General features: G+C 39.4%; 1 protein-coding gene across 1 annotated transcript in view; it reads right to left on the reverse strand.

Annotated features, from left to right (window-relative positions):
* Positions 1-410: 410 nt before the first annotated feature.
* Positions 411-20,483, reverse strand: part of LRBA (LPS responsive beige-like anchor protein) — a 792,976-nt gene continuing 772,903 nt past the window's right edge. Inside the window, exons 54-57 of the mRNA XM_047092315.1 lie at positions 15,507-15,608; positions 11,960-12,156; positions 7,804-7,955; positions 411-1,703 (exon numbers count right to left, since the gene is read on the reverse strand). Coding sequence (XP_046948271.1) covers positions 1,613-1,703; positions 7,804-7,955; positions 11,960-12,156; positions 15,507-15,608 — 542 coding nt within the window. The 3' untranslated portion in view covers positions 411-1,612. The remainder of the gene's footprint in view (positions 1,704-7,803; positions 7,956-11,959; positions 12,157-15,506; positions 15,609-20,483) is intronic.

Raw genomic sequence — 20,483 nt, forward strand, 5'->3', positions numbered from 1 at the left:
TGCTTGGCATAAGTACTTAGGTATTCCTGATTTTCTCCTACCATTTTCTCTAAAGTTTCTAAAGTATAATATCAGAGGGTAATGGCGGTGAGGATGCTTAATTAATTTACCTGTAACTTGCATATTTCTTTGACCTATGATGTACTCACATTTGACTTTTTTTTCTTTCTTTCTTAATGGTTTATAAAACAGTGGTGAATCTTAGATATAGATCTAGTGTTTTCATCAGCGAAGTCTTGGTAAGAGGGAGCCAAAGAAGGCCCATGTTCCTGTTTTCATTCAAGTGTCTCTTATTGGTTATGGTTCAAAATCTGGGGCTGAACCAGAGTTTTTTTGTTTTTTTGTTTTTTTTTTTGCAAAGAATTATCCTTGTTTTAAAGTAGAAGTGAAAAGATAGTATTTTCCAAAAATTCAATTACAAATGCCATTTTATTTTTTCTGTCAAACTGAGTTGTTCCATTCCAAATCTCTGCTTTTAGCGAAGAGCTGAGTGTTGGGAAATAGGAAGGGACCCCTTTAGGTAAGCTGCAAGGGAAATAGAGATGGATTGTCGGTTTCAACTCAAAGTTCACAACTTACAAAGAATTTATTTATGCAATACAGACCTTTTCTCAAATATTTTTCACAGAATTCCACACATCAATCTACTAGAAAAGTAGAATTATACACCAAAATAACATGTTTCTCGGTACAAATTGCTACTCAAAGGAAGGTGAAGATATTCAGTAACAAATAGAAGGTGAAATGGGTGTTGCTTAATACAGCACCTGGTGGCCTCTGCGCTCAGACTGGGGTGGGGGAGGGGAGCCCTCGCTGATGGCTCTGCCTCAGTGAGTGGGCACGGTCAAACCTTAGGGGTGAGCTTTGGTACCTGCGTTTACTTCAGAAGAAAAGCAAAAGTTGTGAGCCCACGAGCATTCCCATCCTGTCATTTTGGTGTACTATGAAGATGACGTATCGGGAAAAACATTGTAAATACTTCACACTTGCTAAAACATGAGATCCTTTTTGTTAAACACACAAAATAAAATAGCCTCCCCCAAACCATAATTTTCTAGGTCTAAAGCATGCCTGAAGAATAATATTGATAGAAATAATTCACTGAGATGCTTTAAATTACATTTACCATAATTTAAACATTACTATGTAAATCCCAGAAATTTCAGTGCTGAAGAAGCACAATTGCTTGGAAAAATACAGGACCCAAAGTACAGCATAAAATTCCCTAAACCCATTACCCTATTTCTTAAAATCATGTATTTCTCAAGATTACAGATAAAGGGGAAGTGTTTTTTCATAATATAGTTAGAATAAGTGGGTTTACTTGCTCCACTGGATATGTTTCCATAATTGGTGAAAATAGACTTCTCATTATGACTAAAAATATAGATTTTTTTAAACTACAGAACCCAGCAGCCAATTTTCTGCTTTGCTATCCCCCCCCCAAAAAGTCAAGCAAAGTCTACAAAAATAGCAATTAACTTTAAAAAATATTTTGCTTCTTCGAGCAAATTTAAGTTACATTCAGATGTGATAGCTATTTCTAAGAGAAAGATGCTGCCCATTCCTTTCCCTGCCTCGGCTGAGGGCGGGGTGGATAAAGCTGTCACCGTCAGTAGCGGGTTTGGTATTCGTGATGCCACCGGTTAAAGTCGTTGTAAAACAGAACGATGCTTCCTGAGGCCATGCCAGAAATGATGCACCTGGGAGAAGCAGAGAGAAGGAGGGGTTTACAAACCTATTTTTTCCCTAGGGATCTGTTACTAAAGAGATAACCACCGTCCCCAAATCTACAAGGTAAATACAGAAGATGGCAGTGAAACCTAACAATTTGTGAGAATTAAGGTATGTTTTGTGATGATCAAAATGACAAGTCACTGAAACCTGGACAGACTTGATAATTTCTAATGTGGGGCTGGCTAGTGAGCCCTGATGTTTATTTTTACATATATAAAATGGAAGCATAGTTGACACACGACGATCCATTAGTTTCAGACGTACATCATCATTCCACAACTGTATTACCATGCTCACAAGTGGAGCTACCATCTGTCACCATATGATGCTAGTACAGGACCACTGACTCTGTTCCTCTGCTGTATCTTTCTCCTATCTTTTATATGAGGTATCAGAACCAAAAGAAACTCAAACGTAATTGCTGGTGGAGGAGGAAGCACATAGTTAAGTGATGGAGAGCTCTCTAACAGGTACAAAGGCAATGAAGAGTGAGAAAGCAGTGTGTTGACTGTAATTTGGGCCAGGCCATGTTCTGCAGAAGATCTGGGTAGGGGCTTAGTCCTCTTAAAACCGTGAACTCACTGAGATGATCACTGAGGACAGGAGCTATCACTGCTTGCTCCCCGTCCCTGAGAAGGTAGTGCAGGGAGAACATGGAGAGCCCTGAGACTATTTTTAATTTTTAACTTTTGAGAGAAATCGAACGTGAGCTGGGGAGGGGCAGAGAGGGGGCAGGGTACACAGGATCCGAAGCAGGCTCTGCACTGACAGCAGAGAGCCCGATGTGGGCTTGACCTCATGAACCAGGAGATCACAACCTGAGCCGTAGTTGGATGCTTAACTGACTGAGCCACCCAGGTGCCTCACTAAGATGAATGGTTTAGAGGGAGCCTATTAGATCTTCCTCTGAATGGTCTGGTTAGAACCAGTCTTTAGAAGTCATTTTCAATATCCTTCCTACTGTCTCATATCAAAATTAGAAATTAAAATATGCCACTACCAAAACACCAAACACAAACGAAGGCAGTAATGAGGGAATGAAAGACAAAAAAATGCTCTAAGACATACAGAAAACTTATCAGTAATTACTTTAATTATAAAGGCACTGAACTCTCCCATCAAAGGAGACTGGCAGAATGGATTAAAAAAAAAAAAAAGATCAAACTATATGCTGTCTACAAGAGACTCACTTTAAATACACAAAAAGGTTGAAAGTGACAGGATAGAAGAAAATACTCCATGCATACATTAATGAGAGCTGGAGTGGTTATACTAATATCAGACAAAATAGGCTATCAGTCAATATCTGTTATGAGACAAAGATACTACATCAATTAAAAGGTCAACTTATCAAGAAGATCTAGCAATTGCAGGCATACCTTGGAGACACTGTGTTCTAGACAACTGCAATAAAGCAAGTCAAATGAGTTTTTGGTTTCCCAGTGCATGTAAAAGTTATGTTTACATTTACACTGTAGTCTATTTCTATTTTTAAAAAATTTGTATGTTTTATTTTTGAGAGAGCGTGAGTGGGGTGGGGCAGAGAGAGAGGGAGACACAGAATCCAAAGCAGGCTCCAGGCTCTGAGCTGTGAGCACAGAGCCCAAGGCGGGGCTCAAACTCCCCAACCGTGAGATCATGACCCGAGCTGAAGTCAGATGCTTAACCGACTTCAGGTGCCCCTATACTGTAGTCTATTAAAGTGTACAACAGCATGTATAAAAAAAATAGTGTATATACATGAAAAATACTGCTAAAAATTGCTAACCATTATCTGAGCTGTTTGCAAGTTGTAATCACAGATCGCCATAACAAATGTAAGGAGAACGTTTAAAATGGGAGCATTACCAAAATGTGACAGAAACATGAACTGGGTAAATGCTGTTGGAAAAATGGTAGTGATGTATTTACCTAACACAGGATTGCCACAAAACTTCAATTTGTAAAAACAGTATCTGTAAATCACAATAAAATGAAGTCTGTCTGTAGAAACTTAATACACCAAATATCTGAGCCCCCAAGAGATAGCCCAAACTGAAAGAACTGAAGGGAAAAATAAGCAGTTCTACAACAATAGTTGGAGCCTTCAATACCCCACTTTCAATAATGGGTAGAACGACCAGAAAGAAGAGGACCTAAAGAATACTAAAATCCAAGGGGATTTTAGAGCACGTGACTCTTGGTCTTGGGGTCATGAGTTTATGCCCCGTGTTGGGTGTAGAAGTTACTTAAATTCTAAGGAGGGGGGGGAGAAAAACTAAGTGGACCTAATACATATGTCAAACACCCAACAACAGCAGAATAGACATTTTTCTCAAGTGTGCATGGAACATTCTCCAGGATGAACCATGTTAGGCCACAAAACTAGTCTTAAATTTAAAAATCATACAAAGTATCTTTTCCAATCACAACAGAACTGAAGTAGAAATCAGTAACAGAAGGAAAACTGGAAAATTCACATGGAAATTAACCAATGAGTTGAAATCTTAACAGACATTAGAAAACACCGAGAAAAATGAAAACAAACACAATAAACCAAAAGTTAATGCAATGCTAAGAGGGAAATTTATAGCTGTAGATACAGAATTTAAAAAAGAAGATCTCTATCAGTAACCTAATACTATACTTCGAGGAACATGAAAAAGAGAAAACTAAACCCAAAGCTAATGGAAGGAAGGAGATTATAAAGATTAGAGTGGAGATAAAAGAGAGGATAGAAAAACATGGGAAAAATCAAGAAAACGAAAACCTGGTTCTTTAAAAAGATTAATAGAATTGACAAACTTTGAGCTAGATTAAGAAAAAAGGACTCAAATTACTACAATCATAGATCTATTACTTCCAACTTTACAGAAATAAAAGAGGATTATAAGAGAATACTACGGACAATTATATACAAACAAATTGAAATGGAAATGAAAAAAAAAAGATTTTAAGTAATCTCTATACCCAGTGTGGGGCCTGAACTCACAACCCCAAGATCAAGAGTTGCATACTCCACCAACTGAGCCAGCCAGGTGCCCGTGAAATGGAAAAATTCTTAAAAACACACACTATACCAAAACCAAATCATGAAAAAATAGACAACCTGAATAGACTTACAAGTACTAAGGAGACTGAGTCAGTAATCAAAAGACTCCCAATAAAGAAAAGCCCTGGACTAGATGCTTCAATGGTGAATTCTACCAAATATTTAACTCTTACTCTTCTAAAATTTGGAGAGGAGAGGAGAGAACACTTCCTAAGTCATTCAATGAGGCCAGCATTACCCTGATACGAAAGTCAGAGAAAGATGCTACAACAAAACTTACAGACCAATATCCCTTATGAATACTGACAAAAATCTTCAAGAAATGCTAGCAAACCTAATACAGGCACATATTTAAAGGATTAGATACGACCAAGATGGATTGATTCCTGGAATGCAAGGATGGTTCAACACAGAAAAATTAATCTACCACATTAATAGAATTAACAAAAACTACATAATCATCTCAATTGATGCACAAGAGGCATTTGACAAAATTCAACATCCTTTTATAGTAAAAAAAAAAAAAACTAGGAAAAAAAAGGAAAGGACATAAACACAATAAAGGACATTTATGAAAAACTCACAGCTAACATCATACTTCATGGTGAAGACTCGAATCTTTTGTGATCAGAAACAAGACACAGCTAATCACTTTTACCAGTTCAATATGGTACTGGAAGTACCAGCCAGACCAATTAGGCAAGGCAAAGAAATAAAAAGCATCTAAATTGGAAATGAAGAAGTAAAATTATTTCTATTACAGATGACAAGATCTTATATTTAGGAAATCCTAAGGATTCCACAAAAAGTTAACAAATGCAACAAAGTTGCAAGATATAAAATCAACACATAAAAATAAGTTGCATTTCTGTACATGAACAATGAAAACTCTGAAAAGGAAATTAACAATTCTATTTACAATAGCAACAAAACTGAATAAAATATTCAAGAATAATTTAATGCAGGAGGCAAAAGACTTGTACACTATAAACCACAAAATATCACTGAAAGGAATATAAATGTAAAGACATCTGTGTTAATGGACTGGAAGATTTAATATTATTAAAGTGATAATGCTAGCCTAAGCAATCAAGAGAGTCAACCCAATCCCTATCAAAATCCATTTTTTTTTTCAAAATTCATAATGGATTCTCAAGGAACCCCAAAATAGCCAAAAAACATTCTTGAAAAAAAGAACAAAATCAGATGTTTTATATTTCATGATTTTCAAAACTTCCCACAAAGCTACAGTAACCAAACCAGTCTGATACTGACATATAGACAACTAGAATGAAGAACCCACAAATCAACTCTGACATGTATGGTCAAATGATTTTTAACAGGGTGTCAAGACAATCCAGTGGGAGAAAGGACAGTCTTTTCAACAAATGGTTTTGGGAAAACTTGATACCCACATGCAAAAGAATGAAACTGGATCCTTATCTACTGTCATACAGATATTAATTCAAACTGGATCAAAAGCTAAATATAAGCGTTAAAACTATAAAACTCACAGAGGAAAAGCTTCATAACATTGGATTTTGCAATAATTTCTTGGCTACTGCTAAAGCATTCACAACAACAGGAAAAAAAAAGTTGAGGGGCGCCTGGGTGGCGCAGTCGGTTAGGCGTCCGACTTCAGCCAGGTCACGATCTCGCGGTCTGTGAGTTCGAATCCCCGCGTCAGGCTCTGGGCTGATGGCTCAGAGCCTGGAGCCTGTTTCCGATTCTGTGTCTCCCTCTCTCTCTGCCCCTCCCCCGTTCATGCTCTGTCTCTCTCTGTCCCAAAAATAAATAAACGTTGAAAAAAAAAAAAAGTTGAAAATTAAAAACTTGTACATCAAAGGACATTATTAAGAGTGCAGAGTCAACACCACTAGTCATTAGGGAAATGCAAATCAAAACCACAATAAGAGACTACTTCACACCTATTAGGATGGCTATTATTAAAAAATCCACAATGAAAATATAACTTGTGTTGGTGAAGATGTGGAAAAACTGGAACCCTTGTGTGTGGCTGGTGGGAATGTAAAAAGGTACAGCCACTGTAGAGAAGAGTTTGGCAGTTTGTCACAAAGTTAAACATAGAATTACTATGTGACTCAACCATTCCACTCCTGGGTATCTACCCCAGAGAAGTGAAAACAAGGATCTGAACAGATATTTGTATGCGAATATTCATCGCAACATTATTCACATTAGCCAAAAGGTGAAAACACCCAAAATGTCAGATGAATGCATAAACAAAGTGGCATATACTATTCAGCCTTAAAAAGGAATGAGGTTCTGAAACATGCTACAACAGGACAAATACTGTATGATTCCCCTTACACAGAGTACCTAGAAGAAGCAAATTCACAGACACTGGAATTGAGTTGGAGCTCTGGAAGGGAAAATGGGAAGTTAGTGTTTAATGGGACAGAGCTTCTGTTTGGGATGATGAAAAACTTCTGGAAATGGGCAGTGGCCATAGTTGTACAACAGTGTGAATGTACTTAATGCCACTCAATTGTACACAAAAAAAATGATGGTAAATTTTATGTATATGTTACCTCTATAAAAAAAATCAGAACTTAAATGAGTGTAGAAGCAGCAAGATGCCAAAGATTACATTCCCCAAATTTACCACTTAGAAGGTTTTAGGAAATAAGGCAAATCTCTCCACAAAATCCTCATGGACATACAGGCCTTTTATATTCTACATGTTTACGGTTTTTAGTTTTTATTTTAAAGAAAAAGTACTCCAAGAAATATAAAAAGCTTTATGGCAACATAATTACAGCCTTTGTTACATAAATCCTATCTATTACTAGAGAATTCAGCCTTTGTCTAAGAGTGGCAATGCCATCAAAAAGAAACATCACGCTTTTTAAAAAGTATCTTGGAAACCCCAATATTTACTGGATTTTTTGATTGCCCAGGTGACTCCCACAACCCATGGTGACCCCGATAACCCAGTCTATCCATCAGACCATTTAAATAAATTCCCTCCAGTTTTTAATATCACCATCAGTAGACCATGATTTCAGTGTTACCTCTGGTCGTAAGACAGGGCCATGGCCCGGATTCCAGCGTCACAGCCCGGATAGGCGAAGAGGTGCTTGAGGTCAGACACCTGCCAGACCATGACCACACCATTGTCTCCTCCTGTGAGCAGGTACTGCCCGTCTCGGCTCAGCTGGATGGCCTATGAGACACAGCAATATTCAGTGGAGATGTGGTCCTAGGAGAACTCCGCCTCCCACCCCGTTTAATTTCCACACCACGAAGCCACTGCAATGCAGGGAGAGATTGTATGCATGTGTTCCTAAGGAGTTTTTAGGAAATCATGAGTTACAGAAAACTGCCATTTTTCAAAAGTCAAATAGACAAAGTTAGGCAAAACAAAGATGTTTTGTTTTTGTGTTTTTAATTTTTGATTTTTAAAGATGAGGTGGCAAAATCCTCCAGTTCTGTGAATACTATTTAGATGGTGTATGTGGTGGACTAGAATCAGTGCTCTAAAATGAGGAGCCTCATGGCACCTCTCCACTTGTACTGTGGACATGCTAAGAAGCCTATTTTGTACCAAGGCTATACAGACAGTGCTAGCTGACCTCATATCGCCAATAAAACACTGCTGCCTTTGGGGCTACAGCCCCACGGGAGAAGGCCAACAGTTGTAGTACCTTCACTAGGCCTGCTGGATTTTTATAGCAGGTTAGGAAGACAGGTTGGTAGAGAACTACAGCTTCCAGGGTGATTAAACCCCAGGTGAAGCATTTTCTTGCCTCAGGACTGACTGCTTCCTGCCAGTACTGAACAGGAAGTACACACATGGAATTTGCTCTTCGATCCCGTAAATTGGGCCAAATGTGGACCACTGCTTGTTTTTATAGGATGTTTTACATTTTTAATGGTTGAAGAAAAATCAACAGGATATTTCATGATGTGAAAATTACATGAATTCCAAATTTCAGTACCCATAAACAAGGGTTACTGGAACATAACCACGCCCATTTGTTTATGGCTACTTTCGCAAGTGACTAACAATATAGAGCCTGCAAAGCCTAAAGTATTTATTACTTATCCCTTTACAGAAAAAGTGTAAACACCTGTAATCCTGTGTCCACCTGGAGAGTGAAGTGGGATTACAGATGGTGCAAACAAGCCAAAAAGGAAAAAAAATCTAACTTCTGAAAAACATATCTACACTGTCCTACACTCAGTTTTAGTATAGTTGCCTTAAGTCTTTAACCTACCCTTTGACAAATTTTTAAAAAAATCATAGAAAAGTAAGGGCCGTTTCATAGGCATTCAATTCATATTTATGCAAATGCCAACTTTTACTGGTCTCTTAAATGTAGCTTCTTCTCAAGAATACAAAAATACATCTAAGAAAAACCCACGTGTGGAAGATAGTTACATGTAAGAAATATTCTCTAAATCTTAATACAAATAGTAAGATTTTTCAATATAAGTAAAAATCAATATCCTTTCCCCCCATTCACTTTACAAATAGCGATCTCTAGGGGGTATCCGGGAGCTGCAGTAAAAACTAGGACAAACAATTATTTGCTCTACTTCTAAAATTCAGCTGATGAAAATCCATTAACCTTATGGTTGTGGTTCATTTGAGTTTTATACTTGAGGCTTTTTGCTGGATAAGTGCTATATTAAAATACAAATTAAAACTATTAATCTTTAACTCTTTGTACTAGTAAAGAATCTCTAATCCTAGTCTATCTGGAATTTAAAGCCTGGATTTTTAGGATTATACATTTATCAGCATCCAAAACATTTTAATGAGCCTGGGGCCTGCCAATGTGAAAAAGTATTTTGCTGGCCTTTCTCATGAGGAACCTGTCAAGTTCCCCTGGAGGCAAGAGTCAGGGTAACATTCACTAAATGGCACTCTGTCTTCTACTCAAAGCAGCCCTCACATAGTTCTTAACTCTAACACGCCTCCCTCAGTACCCAGGCCGGGTTGAGCCTAACAAGTTTAAGACGGCCCCAGAGACATGCTTAGATCCTCCTCTGCAATCCAGAGTGCCTTGGACAATGCCACGGCTGAACTGGTTTCTACAGCCAGAGTGGTCTGCTGGGCATGATCACATCCTAAAACACAGCTTCCACAGAAAAAAAAATAGATGAGTTCCTGTGGGTGAAATGGTGGCTGTCCTTTGTTTAGGGTAAAATAACTTTGCTGCTCTGTAAAAGCTGCCCACTTCATTTAAGTTACTCATTAAGACATCTAAACACTGCCTAGTTGATGTGCTATGATATGTTAACCAAATGCCACTGAACAATCTGGCATCTAAATAAAAACAGGTGGGAAGCCTTGATTAGTGCAGAGGTTCCCCAGGCTGCCTGCCTGCAGGGTTCTCAGTATTTCAAAGAAACTTAATTTCTGGTCTGAGCTGATGACTAATTTGTTTCCATGGTCTCCTTTCCTGATACAGGCTCAGACTGCAGGGCCTGCAGGATGGAGCTGGAGATTTTTGCTCTGTGATGTCTCTTACTCTTTCCCTCTCTCCCTCCTTCCCTCCCCAACGCAGTTAGCTGTGAAAGTGTCAGTCTCTGGAGCCATGGGCAGGTAGTGCCCATTTTAGGCAAGCTTGTTTTAATCACACAGTTGCCACTTCCAAGTTAGTATGATAAAGTGCAGGAGTGCTGGGAAAAAGGCAATGGATTGTTTAAGCCTAAAATCCAGTGGGAAATATTACAGGGGAAAAAAACAACAATAGCTACAGGGCAGAGAGGAAAAAGCATGTGTGTATGAACAGTCTGCAGAAAGCCTCCTTCCTACTGCCTCGAGGAACTTCCCAGAGCCTTTCGTACTAACTGAAATGCCACAGATATTGTTTTAGCTAGCAAGGGATTTCAAATTATTTTACAGATTTATTAGTGTAGCTGACAGTATAATCGTAACTCAAAGTGACAGATTATCAACATTATTATTGTAAAGAAAAGAGGAAAGGAAATCCTCTGATGTGTACTTGGTTTAAATGAAGTATTATGGGAAAGTAGGGAAAAATAAAAGCTGAGTATGAGTGCATGCTTTTGTGGTAGAGGCAGTCAAAATACAATGAAGAAAACTCAGAGAAAAGGAGAGGACACTGACTGAATTAAAATTCAGTGCTATGATATAGAAGCAGCAAGTGACCTTCATTTCATCTATGTAATCTATAGTTAGGGTTGTTGTTTCTTAATACTTCCTGATTCCATATCTGTTTACTTGAGAAGGGGGTGATCAGGCTAGATGTGGGAAACTGGGAGAATTTATGTCATCTAAGCTGCCCTGGGTCAGGAGGAGCAACGAACAAAATGTCCAGAGCCAGCCTAAAAAGCCACACTCAGGGGCAGAGGCATTCCCAACATGTCTGAGGTTCCCTCACTGTACAAGGTCACACATACCTCCAACCTCATCTCGGAAAATGACAGAAATACCTCAGCTTCACTTTATTTTAAACTGCACCAGCAGGTTGGGAGTGAGAAAAGAAGAACCTTGAAAAAATAGCCTCTCCAAAGAGCAGTCCTCAGTGTTTCCTTCCACCTCTAATACTTTTGGAATCGTGTCCTGAAAATGAAGCAAGACTCCAGAAGGTCCACTAACATTACACTTCCTTGTGTATCCAAAGGGGAAAAATGTCTGCCTAACTCACATCCTAATTGGAAGCCAACTCCCTTAACTTGGCAAGTGCTGGTCTTGTTATTCACAAAGAAGTCTGAAAGGAGATACTAATCCTAATAGTCATAATCCCCTACCACTCCTGCCGGCAGCCTATCCAGGTGTGAAGAGGAGCCAGTTTTAGGTGTGGTCTACCGGACCACTGCAGTTTTGATGCTCAAACAACAACCATGTACAGTTAACTTTCTTAGACTAAAAAAAAGCTAAACAAGGCCACGGAAAGCCACCAGGTTGGCTTCACAGAACCGTAAGAAAACTCTCTGCTGAAGGCTCGCCTTGGGCTTCACAGAGGGATCTCTTGCACAGGGCTCTCTGAGCGATGCAATCAGCACAGCAGGACATGCTGTGGTCTGTGAGATACATAAGCCTCATGCACGTGCCACCTGATGATTTTCTTTTGGTGTGGAAAGAGGCCTTCGGTGACTAAAACAGAGGTCTCTCTAGCAAACCCTCTCCCTCCTCACCTGCCACACTTGGGAGGTCAAAATCAACAATGGTGACAAAGTCCGTAGCATACTCACCCTTATGTTATCGTCTGTTTCCATAGTGGCCTGGAGTTTCCCATTCACACTGAATGTACAGAAGCAGCCATTTTCATAGAATATGACACAATGACCCTCTCTTGAAGCCTGAATGAGTTTTGGTTTCAGGCAGTTTTCAGGACCCTCCAAAGTCCTTAACAAGTCTCCATTCATGGAATGTATGAGACATGGTCCTTCTGAGAAAAGAGGAGAAACAACAGGCAAAATTTTTTTAAGGATGACAAATGTGAAAATGAATCTTGAGCACAAACAGGATCAAAAGGCTGCTTGTAGCAAGCCTTTAAAAATTATTTATCTTACGTATGTTATTTCGCAAAATGTCCTCTGCGTGCTGGCCAGATCTCACCTCCTACTTGGGAGAGGAGAAAGCCAACTCATACACATTCAAGTTCACTTTTCCTCAAGCGACAGGAAGTTACTTTATGAAATGATTTATGCTAAGAGATGATAAAAACAGGAGGCATCCAGAAAGGAACAGGACAAATTTCAATTCCTCAAGGAGCTTCCGGGAAGGCTGGGCCACAATTAAACACAGGCTGCCGTCGAGCTCACTGTGATGCTTTGCCTGTGTGTCACAGGGGCCCCAGCAGCAGTGGCCGCACTGTGGGCCAGTGTGGGGAGAGCTCATTAGGGCAGCTTCCAGAGGCTTCAGCCTTCTGCCTTCCCACTGCTTGCTACTTCACAATGAAAGAACGTCCCTGGTGGTCCACTTACCCATCCTCCACTTCCCCACCCCCTGCCACCCACACACATAAATTCACATGGAGATCCTTCTGCAACCAAGTGCACTTGCCTGCTGCCCCCACTGTGGGTGGCACCAACCACTCCCAACCCCCAGGCTGACCTCCAGGCTGAGCTGCCTGAGGAGGACGGGAGCTGCAGGTGAGTGCATACATCTCAGAGTGTATTTTTATTGAGCGCCTGTTACCTGCAAAGCTAAGAAGGAGCAGGTAACTGAAACCACCTGTGTGATGAGTATGTTCTTAGAGATGTGAGTCAGACAAGAGGAGTAATGAGCATAAGGCCTGCTGATCTCCAGGCTAAGTTACTCATGCCTATGGGGACTTGTGATCTCTGTTTCCCACAGCACTACTAAGGGCATGGCCTTTTGAAAATAAGGTTCTTGGCTTTCTCTTGACCGCTCAGGAGTTTGTAAGTTGTCTGTGTTCTCAGCATAAATGCATACCAGCAGCCTCTGCTTCACACAGCGGCAGCACTCGTGAATGTCCATTATCATTCTAAATGACACCAGTCCCTCAGCACCACAGTTCAAACTTCAGTTTTCACAGTGATGGCATAAAGTTCACGTCTGTGACCAGCTCTTCAGTCCACAAATCACTATGTAAATAACAGATGTGCATCCTGAATGACCAAGCACATCATTTCCTTTAAAGTCTGTCAGTGAGTGGTCACTGCACGTCTGTTACCCATTCGTGCACAGGGAGCAAACTGTGGTTGTGGTTGTGCTGCTTCCTCATCTCTGGTGATAAACCCATGTGACATTTTACAAAAATGGATAATCAAAAGAGAACACCGGCCACAAAGGTGAAACTGCACGAAGGAAATTAAAAGTGATAAACCTGAGCGTGAACTTTATACTGAATATAAATAGGGTTACAGAAGAAAGAACTGATTCTGGAAATGTTGACACTGCTGAGGAAATTAGTGAAGAAGAACTTATTGACATAGATTAGAAAAGGGGTTGTAACAAAAATGATGTCCCAGAAGTGATGCCAGCAAAAACGTTCACTATAAAGGAACCCTAGCCGGGGTCAGTGTAAGTTGCAGGGGGGCCTGGGTGGCCCAGTCATTTGATCATTGGAGCATCTGACACTTGGTTTCGGCTCAGGTCATGATCTCATGGTTTGTGAGATAGAGCCAGTGTCAGGTTCTGCACACTGTGGAGCCTGCTTGGGATTCTCTCTCTCCCTCTTTCTCTGCCCTGCCCCCACTCAAAATATATAAACAAACATTAAAAAAAATAAAGGAACCCGAGGGGATGTTTCACGACTTTGAATGCACAGAAGATAAAACGTTGGAAAGTTACCCAAACTTAGAAAGGAGCACGACAACTGGTCGAGGCAAAGACAAGATTCTTGCTTGTTATCTTAAGTTATACAAAGAGAAAGAGGCAAACACTATGCAAGTACTCTTTTTAAGTTTTTCAAAAAGAAAATACTTTAATTTTCAATGTTTCTAATGTTTTAAATTATAGTGTACTGAGTTTTACTGTTTTTCTCATGCCTATATATACACATATAACTGTATATGAGAATTTTTAATATTGTAACAAAAAATTTTTAAAAGCCATGGAACAACCACAAATTTTGCCATTGGCTCTTATGATCACTTTTCATGGTTTCAGTCTGCATGGTCATTTTTATGACTCTGCACTACCATGCAAAACAAGGATAACCTTTAATATGATAGGTTTATTTTATAGGTCTAATTTTGTTTGAAGATTTTATTTTTAAGTAATCTCAATACCCAATGTGGGGTTCAAACTCAGAACCCCAAGATCAAGAGTCACATTTCTACAGACTGAGCCAGCCAGTCACCCCTATGTCTAATTTGGATCATATAGTGTCTAAGAACTTGTTTGCTCAGGATATATGAAATTACTGGGCATAAGAAAGGAAAAACTCCAGTAGGCATAGAATTCTTGCCATCATTATTTCATTGCTTTGACCAACTAAATTTTTAAACACAATCCTTTGAATATTTAATAAGTCTTGTTAGCTAGACTAAGTATTATAGTTTGAGACGCAGATAAGGTGAGTCAAATGCTCAATGCATCCCCATCAGATAACCTTCAAAGACATAAGATTATGGTACTTTTTTGTGTGTTCAGACCTCAGCTCAGGTCCATATCCTCAGAGATAGATAAACCTCAGAGATGGAATAAGCAATGAATTAGAAACAACTCGGTTTCTGGTCAGATCCTGATTTGTTGTGTGTGCTCTCTGAAGGCTCGCTTACTATCTATGGCCTAAATACATGATGATGCTGCAAGGGCAGACCTCTAAGCAGACCAACTTAAGTATCTTTCCACTCCATTCTCAATGTCATCCTGGCTCCTGCCTAGTTCTAAGATTTGGAAGTTAAAACAGACTAGGTCAAGAGTTTCTATGAAAACTCTTGATGTGTGAGATGAAACCCAGCTCAGAGTCCAGAAGAATAAACAGACAAAGATGTTCCTTGTTCCTGCCTCCCTCTTCAAAGAACTTCTGTGAAATACAATTTTCTGCAATGACGTCAATGTTCGGTATTTATGCTGTTCAGTACAGTAGCCACTGGTCATGCGTGAATAGTGAACACCTGAGAAGTGGCTTATACCACCAAGAAACTGAATTTTAAACTTTATGTAGTTAACTTACACATTTTAGTCAAACAGTCCTATGTGGCTAATGGCTACTATAATGGGCAGCATGGCTCAGAGAAAAAAGTACCAAATCCATCTTGGGCGATTCGTTACCAGAAGACACCAGAAAACGCACGTGACTTTATGAAGGTGCCACAGATTTACCTTTGGAACCACTTAACACCAGTCCTAGCTCAGCACAAACGGCAGCACAAGTGATCTCGTAGTCGTGGCCTGTCAAAATGGCCCGGGGAGTGGTGGGCTCACCTTTAGGAACAAACAGATAAAAACAACAAATTAATTCAAGTTCACACAGGGGATTACCTCTCTCTACTCAGCTCCCTCTACCTAGGCATTCCTATAATGCCTAAATCTTTAATTCACAGTTTGGAAATCTGTCCAAAAATTCTATTTTAGGACTAGATCCAAACTATATGCTAGAGTATGAGGACCACAGTTGCCAAATTTCGAATCTTTATAAATTTTTTTTATAAAGATTTTTTTTCAACGTTTATTTATTTTTGGGACAGAGAGAGACAGAGCATGAATGGGGGAGGGGCAGAGAGAGAGGGAGACACAGAATCGGAAACAGGCTCCAGGCTCTGAGCCATCAGCCCAGAGCCCGACGCGGGGCTCGAACTCACGGACCGTGAGATCGTGACCTGGCTGAAGTCGGACGCTTAACCGACTGCGCCACCCAGGCGCCCCGAATCTTTATATGATTATATCAAACAACAATGGTTGAAAACAGAGTAAAATAAGACAAAAATCTGCACTGTAGAATGCCTCAGATACTTTCCAAATATAAATATAAGCCCCTTTGTTTAGATGATTTATAGACTAATGATTATAAAAGTAGCAACTCTGGCTTGATGCCCATTTCAAAGAAAGGACGCCCCCCCCCATTCTGTAGTTCACTGAGATCCCTGTCATAATGCAGACAGTCTGAACTAGGACCTGATACCTCAAAGCAGCCCCTCTCTTAAATGCCTATTTACTAATCTTACGTACTTTTCCGAAATATAGACCTCACAGGGTGTATTTCTCTATGGTTCAAAGAACAGAGGGGGAATAAAGCAAACTTTTACGTGTAATTCTACTGATAGTGACTGAAAATTAGGGGAAGAAGGTGAGGAAGGGGTAGCAGAGAATCAGTATCCAGATAATGGAAGATACTTCTATACATTTTCACAAGTAGAAAAAGTTATCCTTTTTTCTAGTCCCAAACTGAAAAGAAAAAAACTAGTTGGTTAATAAGAAACCCACACCACAAACGGCCCCAGCTTAGATAACGAAGACAGTAATGGGCTTGATTTGTGGCTTGATTCATGCCAAACTGCAAGGATAAACTGAACTCCATATTTAGCCTGAAGAACACTATTTTAAGACCACACTAGCCCTCTACTTTTATAGTCTCTAAAGACAAAGACACAAAAAGCCTTTATAAATGGGACTGAAGGGCAGTGTTCTATTAGCATGCTTAGATTTCCTTGATTTGGATTGGTTTCACAGGAATATTGATAAAGGATCCTGTGTAGCCCAAAAGGGGCACATGTGCCCAGAAGAAGGTCACTAGCACCAGCTGTGGAACTCACGGAAAAGAACAACTTGTTAAGATCCTATCATGTCGGTCAGGGAAAATCCAGCAGAAACCTGCTGTCCTTGGAAAGGCAAATACTGGCTGTCCAAAAAATTAAACTAGCCTCCAAAGCAATGGTTTTTGTAATGCATCAGTGGCTTCTCTGAAATTTCATGCAAAATAAATGTCCATGTTTATGTTTTTCTGGGGTTGGGGAGGGTTGGGGAGGGGAGGAAGGAAAATAGCTTTTACTGAAGGCACAGAGATCCAGACCAAAAGCAGAGGAGGTTCTCTCCTATGAAGACAGGGGCCTAGATTCTGTGCTTCCTGCCCCACTTCAGCTGGAGCCTGCAGTTACTTCATGTCTAGCCACTATAAAGAATTATTACAGGGGCGCCTGGGTGGCGCAGTCGGTTAAGCGTCCGACTTCAGCCAGGTCACGATCTCGCGGTCCGTGAGTTCGAGCCCCGCGTCGGGCTCTGGGCTGATGGTTCGGAGCCTGGAGCCTGTTTCCGAGTCTGTGTCTCCCTCTCTCTCTGCCCCTCCCCCGTTCATGCTCTGTCTCTCTCTGTCCCAAAAATAAATAAAAACGTTGAAAAAAAAAATTAAAAAAAAAAAAAAGAATTATTACAATGCATTTATTGTAGTATATAATACATAGCTGTGTCCCCACAGAGTCCTTCATGACTTTTGGTGACTATATATACTTCTGAATGAGATTTAAGTAAAGGGGCATCGTAGCAAACGTTGTACTACATTGGCTGTGTCACATGCAGCCAGACACAGGAACTGGCCTACATGCTTAATGACAAAGGGAGACCTCAAATGACATATGGAAAGGCAAGGGGATAAGTGGAATGAGGAGCTTGGTTTCTTTTGATTCCAAGTGTGTAAACTCTGAGGGAAAGACACCTTAATTACAAAGTTCACACTTGACCTTTTGCAAGCCAGAAAGAATTTGTTAGAAGAGCAACTACTTTTTTTCCTTAAAAAGTACACAAATTTGGGAAATTATTTTAAGAAAAGCAGCAAATAATGTAAGCCAATCTGGACTACTTAACTTTCTATGAGAGATAAGCTTTGGCATAAAATTGGAGCTATGTTTTAAAAAGTTACCAATAATTAGCCCTGATTCATGGTTTCCCCCTTTCCTGAGATGTTCTACATTCTACAAAAATACCGTACAAGATACAACTTTGGAAATTAACATTTCATTATATCTACTTGGCAACCTTTTAAAATCAAGAATTAAAATAATTAAGATCTAAGGAATACATTTTTAATGTGATTGCTCCTTTTTTGTTTTCATACGTGACCATTTTATGGAGGGGAATGAGGAGGGGGAGACTTGGGTTTTAACTTGAGTTGTCTTGGAATTCTTCAGTGGGATATGAAAGTTTGAAGGAGAACTGATGGCCGCTGAAAGCAATCTAAAGTGTAAGCCAAAGTAAACAAAGGACAGATGGATAACGGTGGATCCAGAAGACATTGTCACTTGAGCATGGCAATGCTTTTTGTTTTCCAGATCTAAGAATTTTTTCTCAGGGACATAGGAAGGAAGGAAGAAAACTGCTGTCAACCGTATTTCTTTCTTTAACGTAAGAGTTGAAATACTCAGAATTTTCTAGGACTGTACATTTTAGGAAGCCTCACAAGTAACCCCATAAAATTGGTTAAGATAAAATCATTCTTTTTTGTAAACTCATACTTAGGATTTTTTTCATAAGTATGCTTTACTTACAAAATACGAGTTTCCATTGATCCACACTATACCAATCATTTCTCCCTCCACAAGTCAGAAGACATACACATACTGAATGATTTCAAAACTGAAAAAGATTTTTCTTTTCCCAGGTCCTGATCTCTAAATAAAGAACTGTTCAATGCTAGGACTTCGGCCTCAAGTTTGGCAAGATGTCCTCAAACCCAGGAAGCAGGTTAGACAGTTCAGGAAATACAGGGGGGAGAAAAAAAGAAAAAGAAAGAAAAGGAAAGGAAAAGAAAAACAAATTAAAAACATAAGGGTAAACTTGTGATCATTGGGTTGTTCTCAGGTAACTGGTTTCACAAATATTCATTGGATTTCCAGTAAAAGGACTGTGCTATTTAACTTCCCTCCCCTGTAGGAAATGCACATTAATATCCTCTAAAAATCCACATACAAGAATATGAGGAGCTATCAAATCCTCTTTAAAAAGGCTGTTTTCCAGTCTTGTTTAAAACCTGAACTGTGCATTCTCGTTTCATTATCTGTTATGCAGATTTCATGTTCTTTAAATTTTCTCATCAAAAAAATCTGTTCACAGTAAATACCTGTTGGGTTTTATAAGTTCCAACAAACCAAATGTTTTAAATATTAAAATTTCACTTCAGCAAATAGAGTGATATGATATGGGATTTAAATCCAACAGGTCCAAACTGTTCAAATTCAACCGATATTTGGGGGACCGCTTGGAATAAAATTACTAAGGGCAGAGGGAAAAACTGCAGGCAGAACATAGGCTTAATATGTGGCTCACAGAATTTATTTATTTCTCTGTAGTTACACTGTTACACATCACTCTGGATCACAGAGCCCAAGCAGTAACATCCTATAGAAAGGAAAGGAAAGGAAAAACTGCTACATATCTGTGTATATTTGTTTGGAAAGTCTAGAAACAAAATCTAGGAACCATATAACTCAGTGCCATTGTAGCACTCATATCCCAACCTCTTGCCAGCCCTGAGAGTTAATACTTAGGAGGGAAAATCAGCTCAAATAAAATAATACTGGCCATATATTACTTTTTCAAAGACCCAAAAGCTAATCACCATCTTTCACTGAAGTCTCTAACCCAAATAAAGAGTAGAAGAAAAAAGTTTTCTAAAAATATCAGGTTAATTCTTTCATAAAAATTTGCAGTAGTTAATGGCTACAAAAAATCTTTACTTTTGCTTTCCGAGATAGGAGGATCTACCAAAAGCTAGATCATAAAGCAGAACAGATTCCTTTAAGAACCTTTTAAAGTCTTACTGCTTGAAAAATCGTCATGGCTTTCCATAAAGCTGAGAGAAAAATTTATCTTGCTGCTAGTTTAAGGGGCTACACTTCAAACTCTTCTTAAAGAAAAATAAAAAGAGAAAGAGGATAGACTTCTTGGACTGCTTTGAAAAGCTTGAGCAATTACTTCAAAGGAAAGGGCGTCTTTGTCCGGAGAGCAGGTTTATGACTACTGATGCAAATCCTAACCAAAGGCTGAAAAGGATACTCAGTGCATCTTTATGGATGGCCTTAAAGGAAGATGAACAAGTCAAAGGAGATTAAAGACAGCCCAAATCCTGCCAAGATCTTATACCGGGACACACCGGTTTTTACAGATGTGCTTTTCTCAGTACATAATACTGGAAATATCAGTACTAATTTACAGACACTATTCTAACAACCCAACTTGCATTAAAGCAGCACAAGATCTCCGTAATACCCATTTAGCATTTATATTGGACCTGTGTTTTAAAATATTAGGTGACGTGTTTTACACCATTAGGCAGAATAACAAATGCTTTTGTTAAATGTGTTTCTTTGG

Source organism: Lynx rufus, unplaced genomic scaffold (genome assembly GCF_022079265.1).
Source record: "Lynx rufus isolate CCGP_SWC_20201006 ecotype Redwood Valley unplaced genomic scaffold, mLynRuf1.p SCAF_3, whole genome shotgun sequence".
NCBI classification, from domain to species: domain Eukaryota; kingdom Metazoa; phylum Chordata; class Mammalia; order Carnivora; family Felidae; genus Lynx; species Lynx rufus.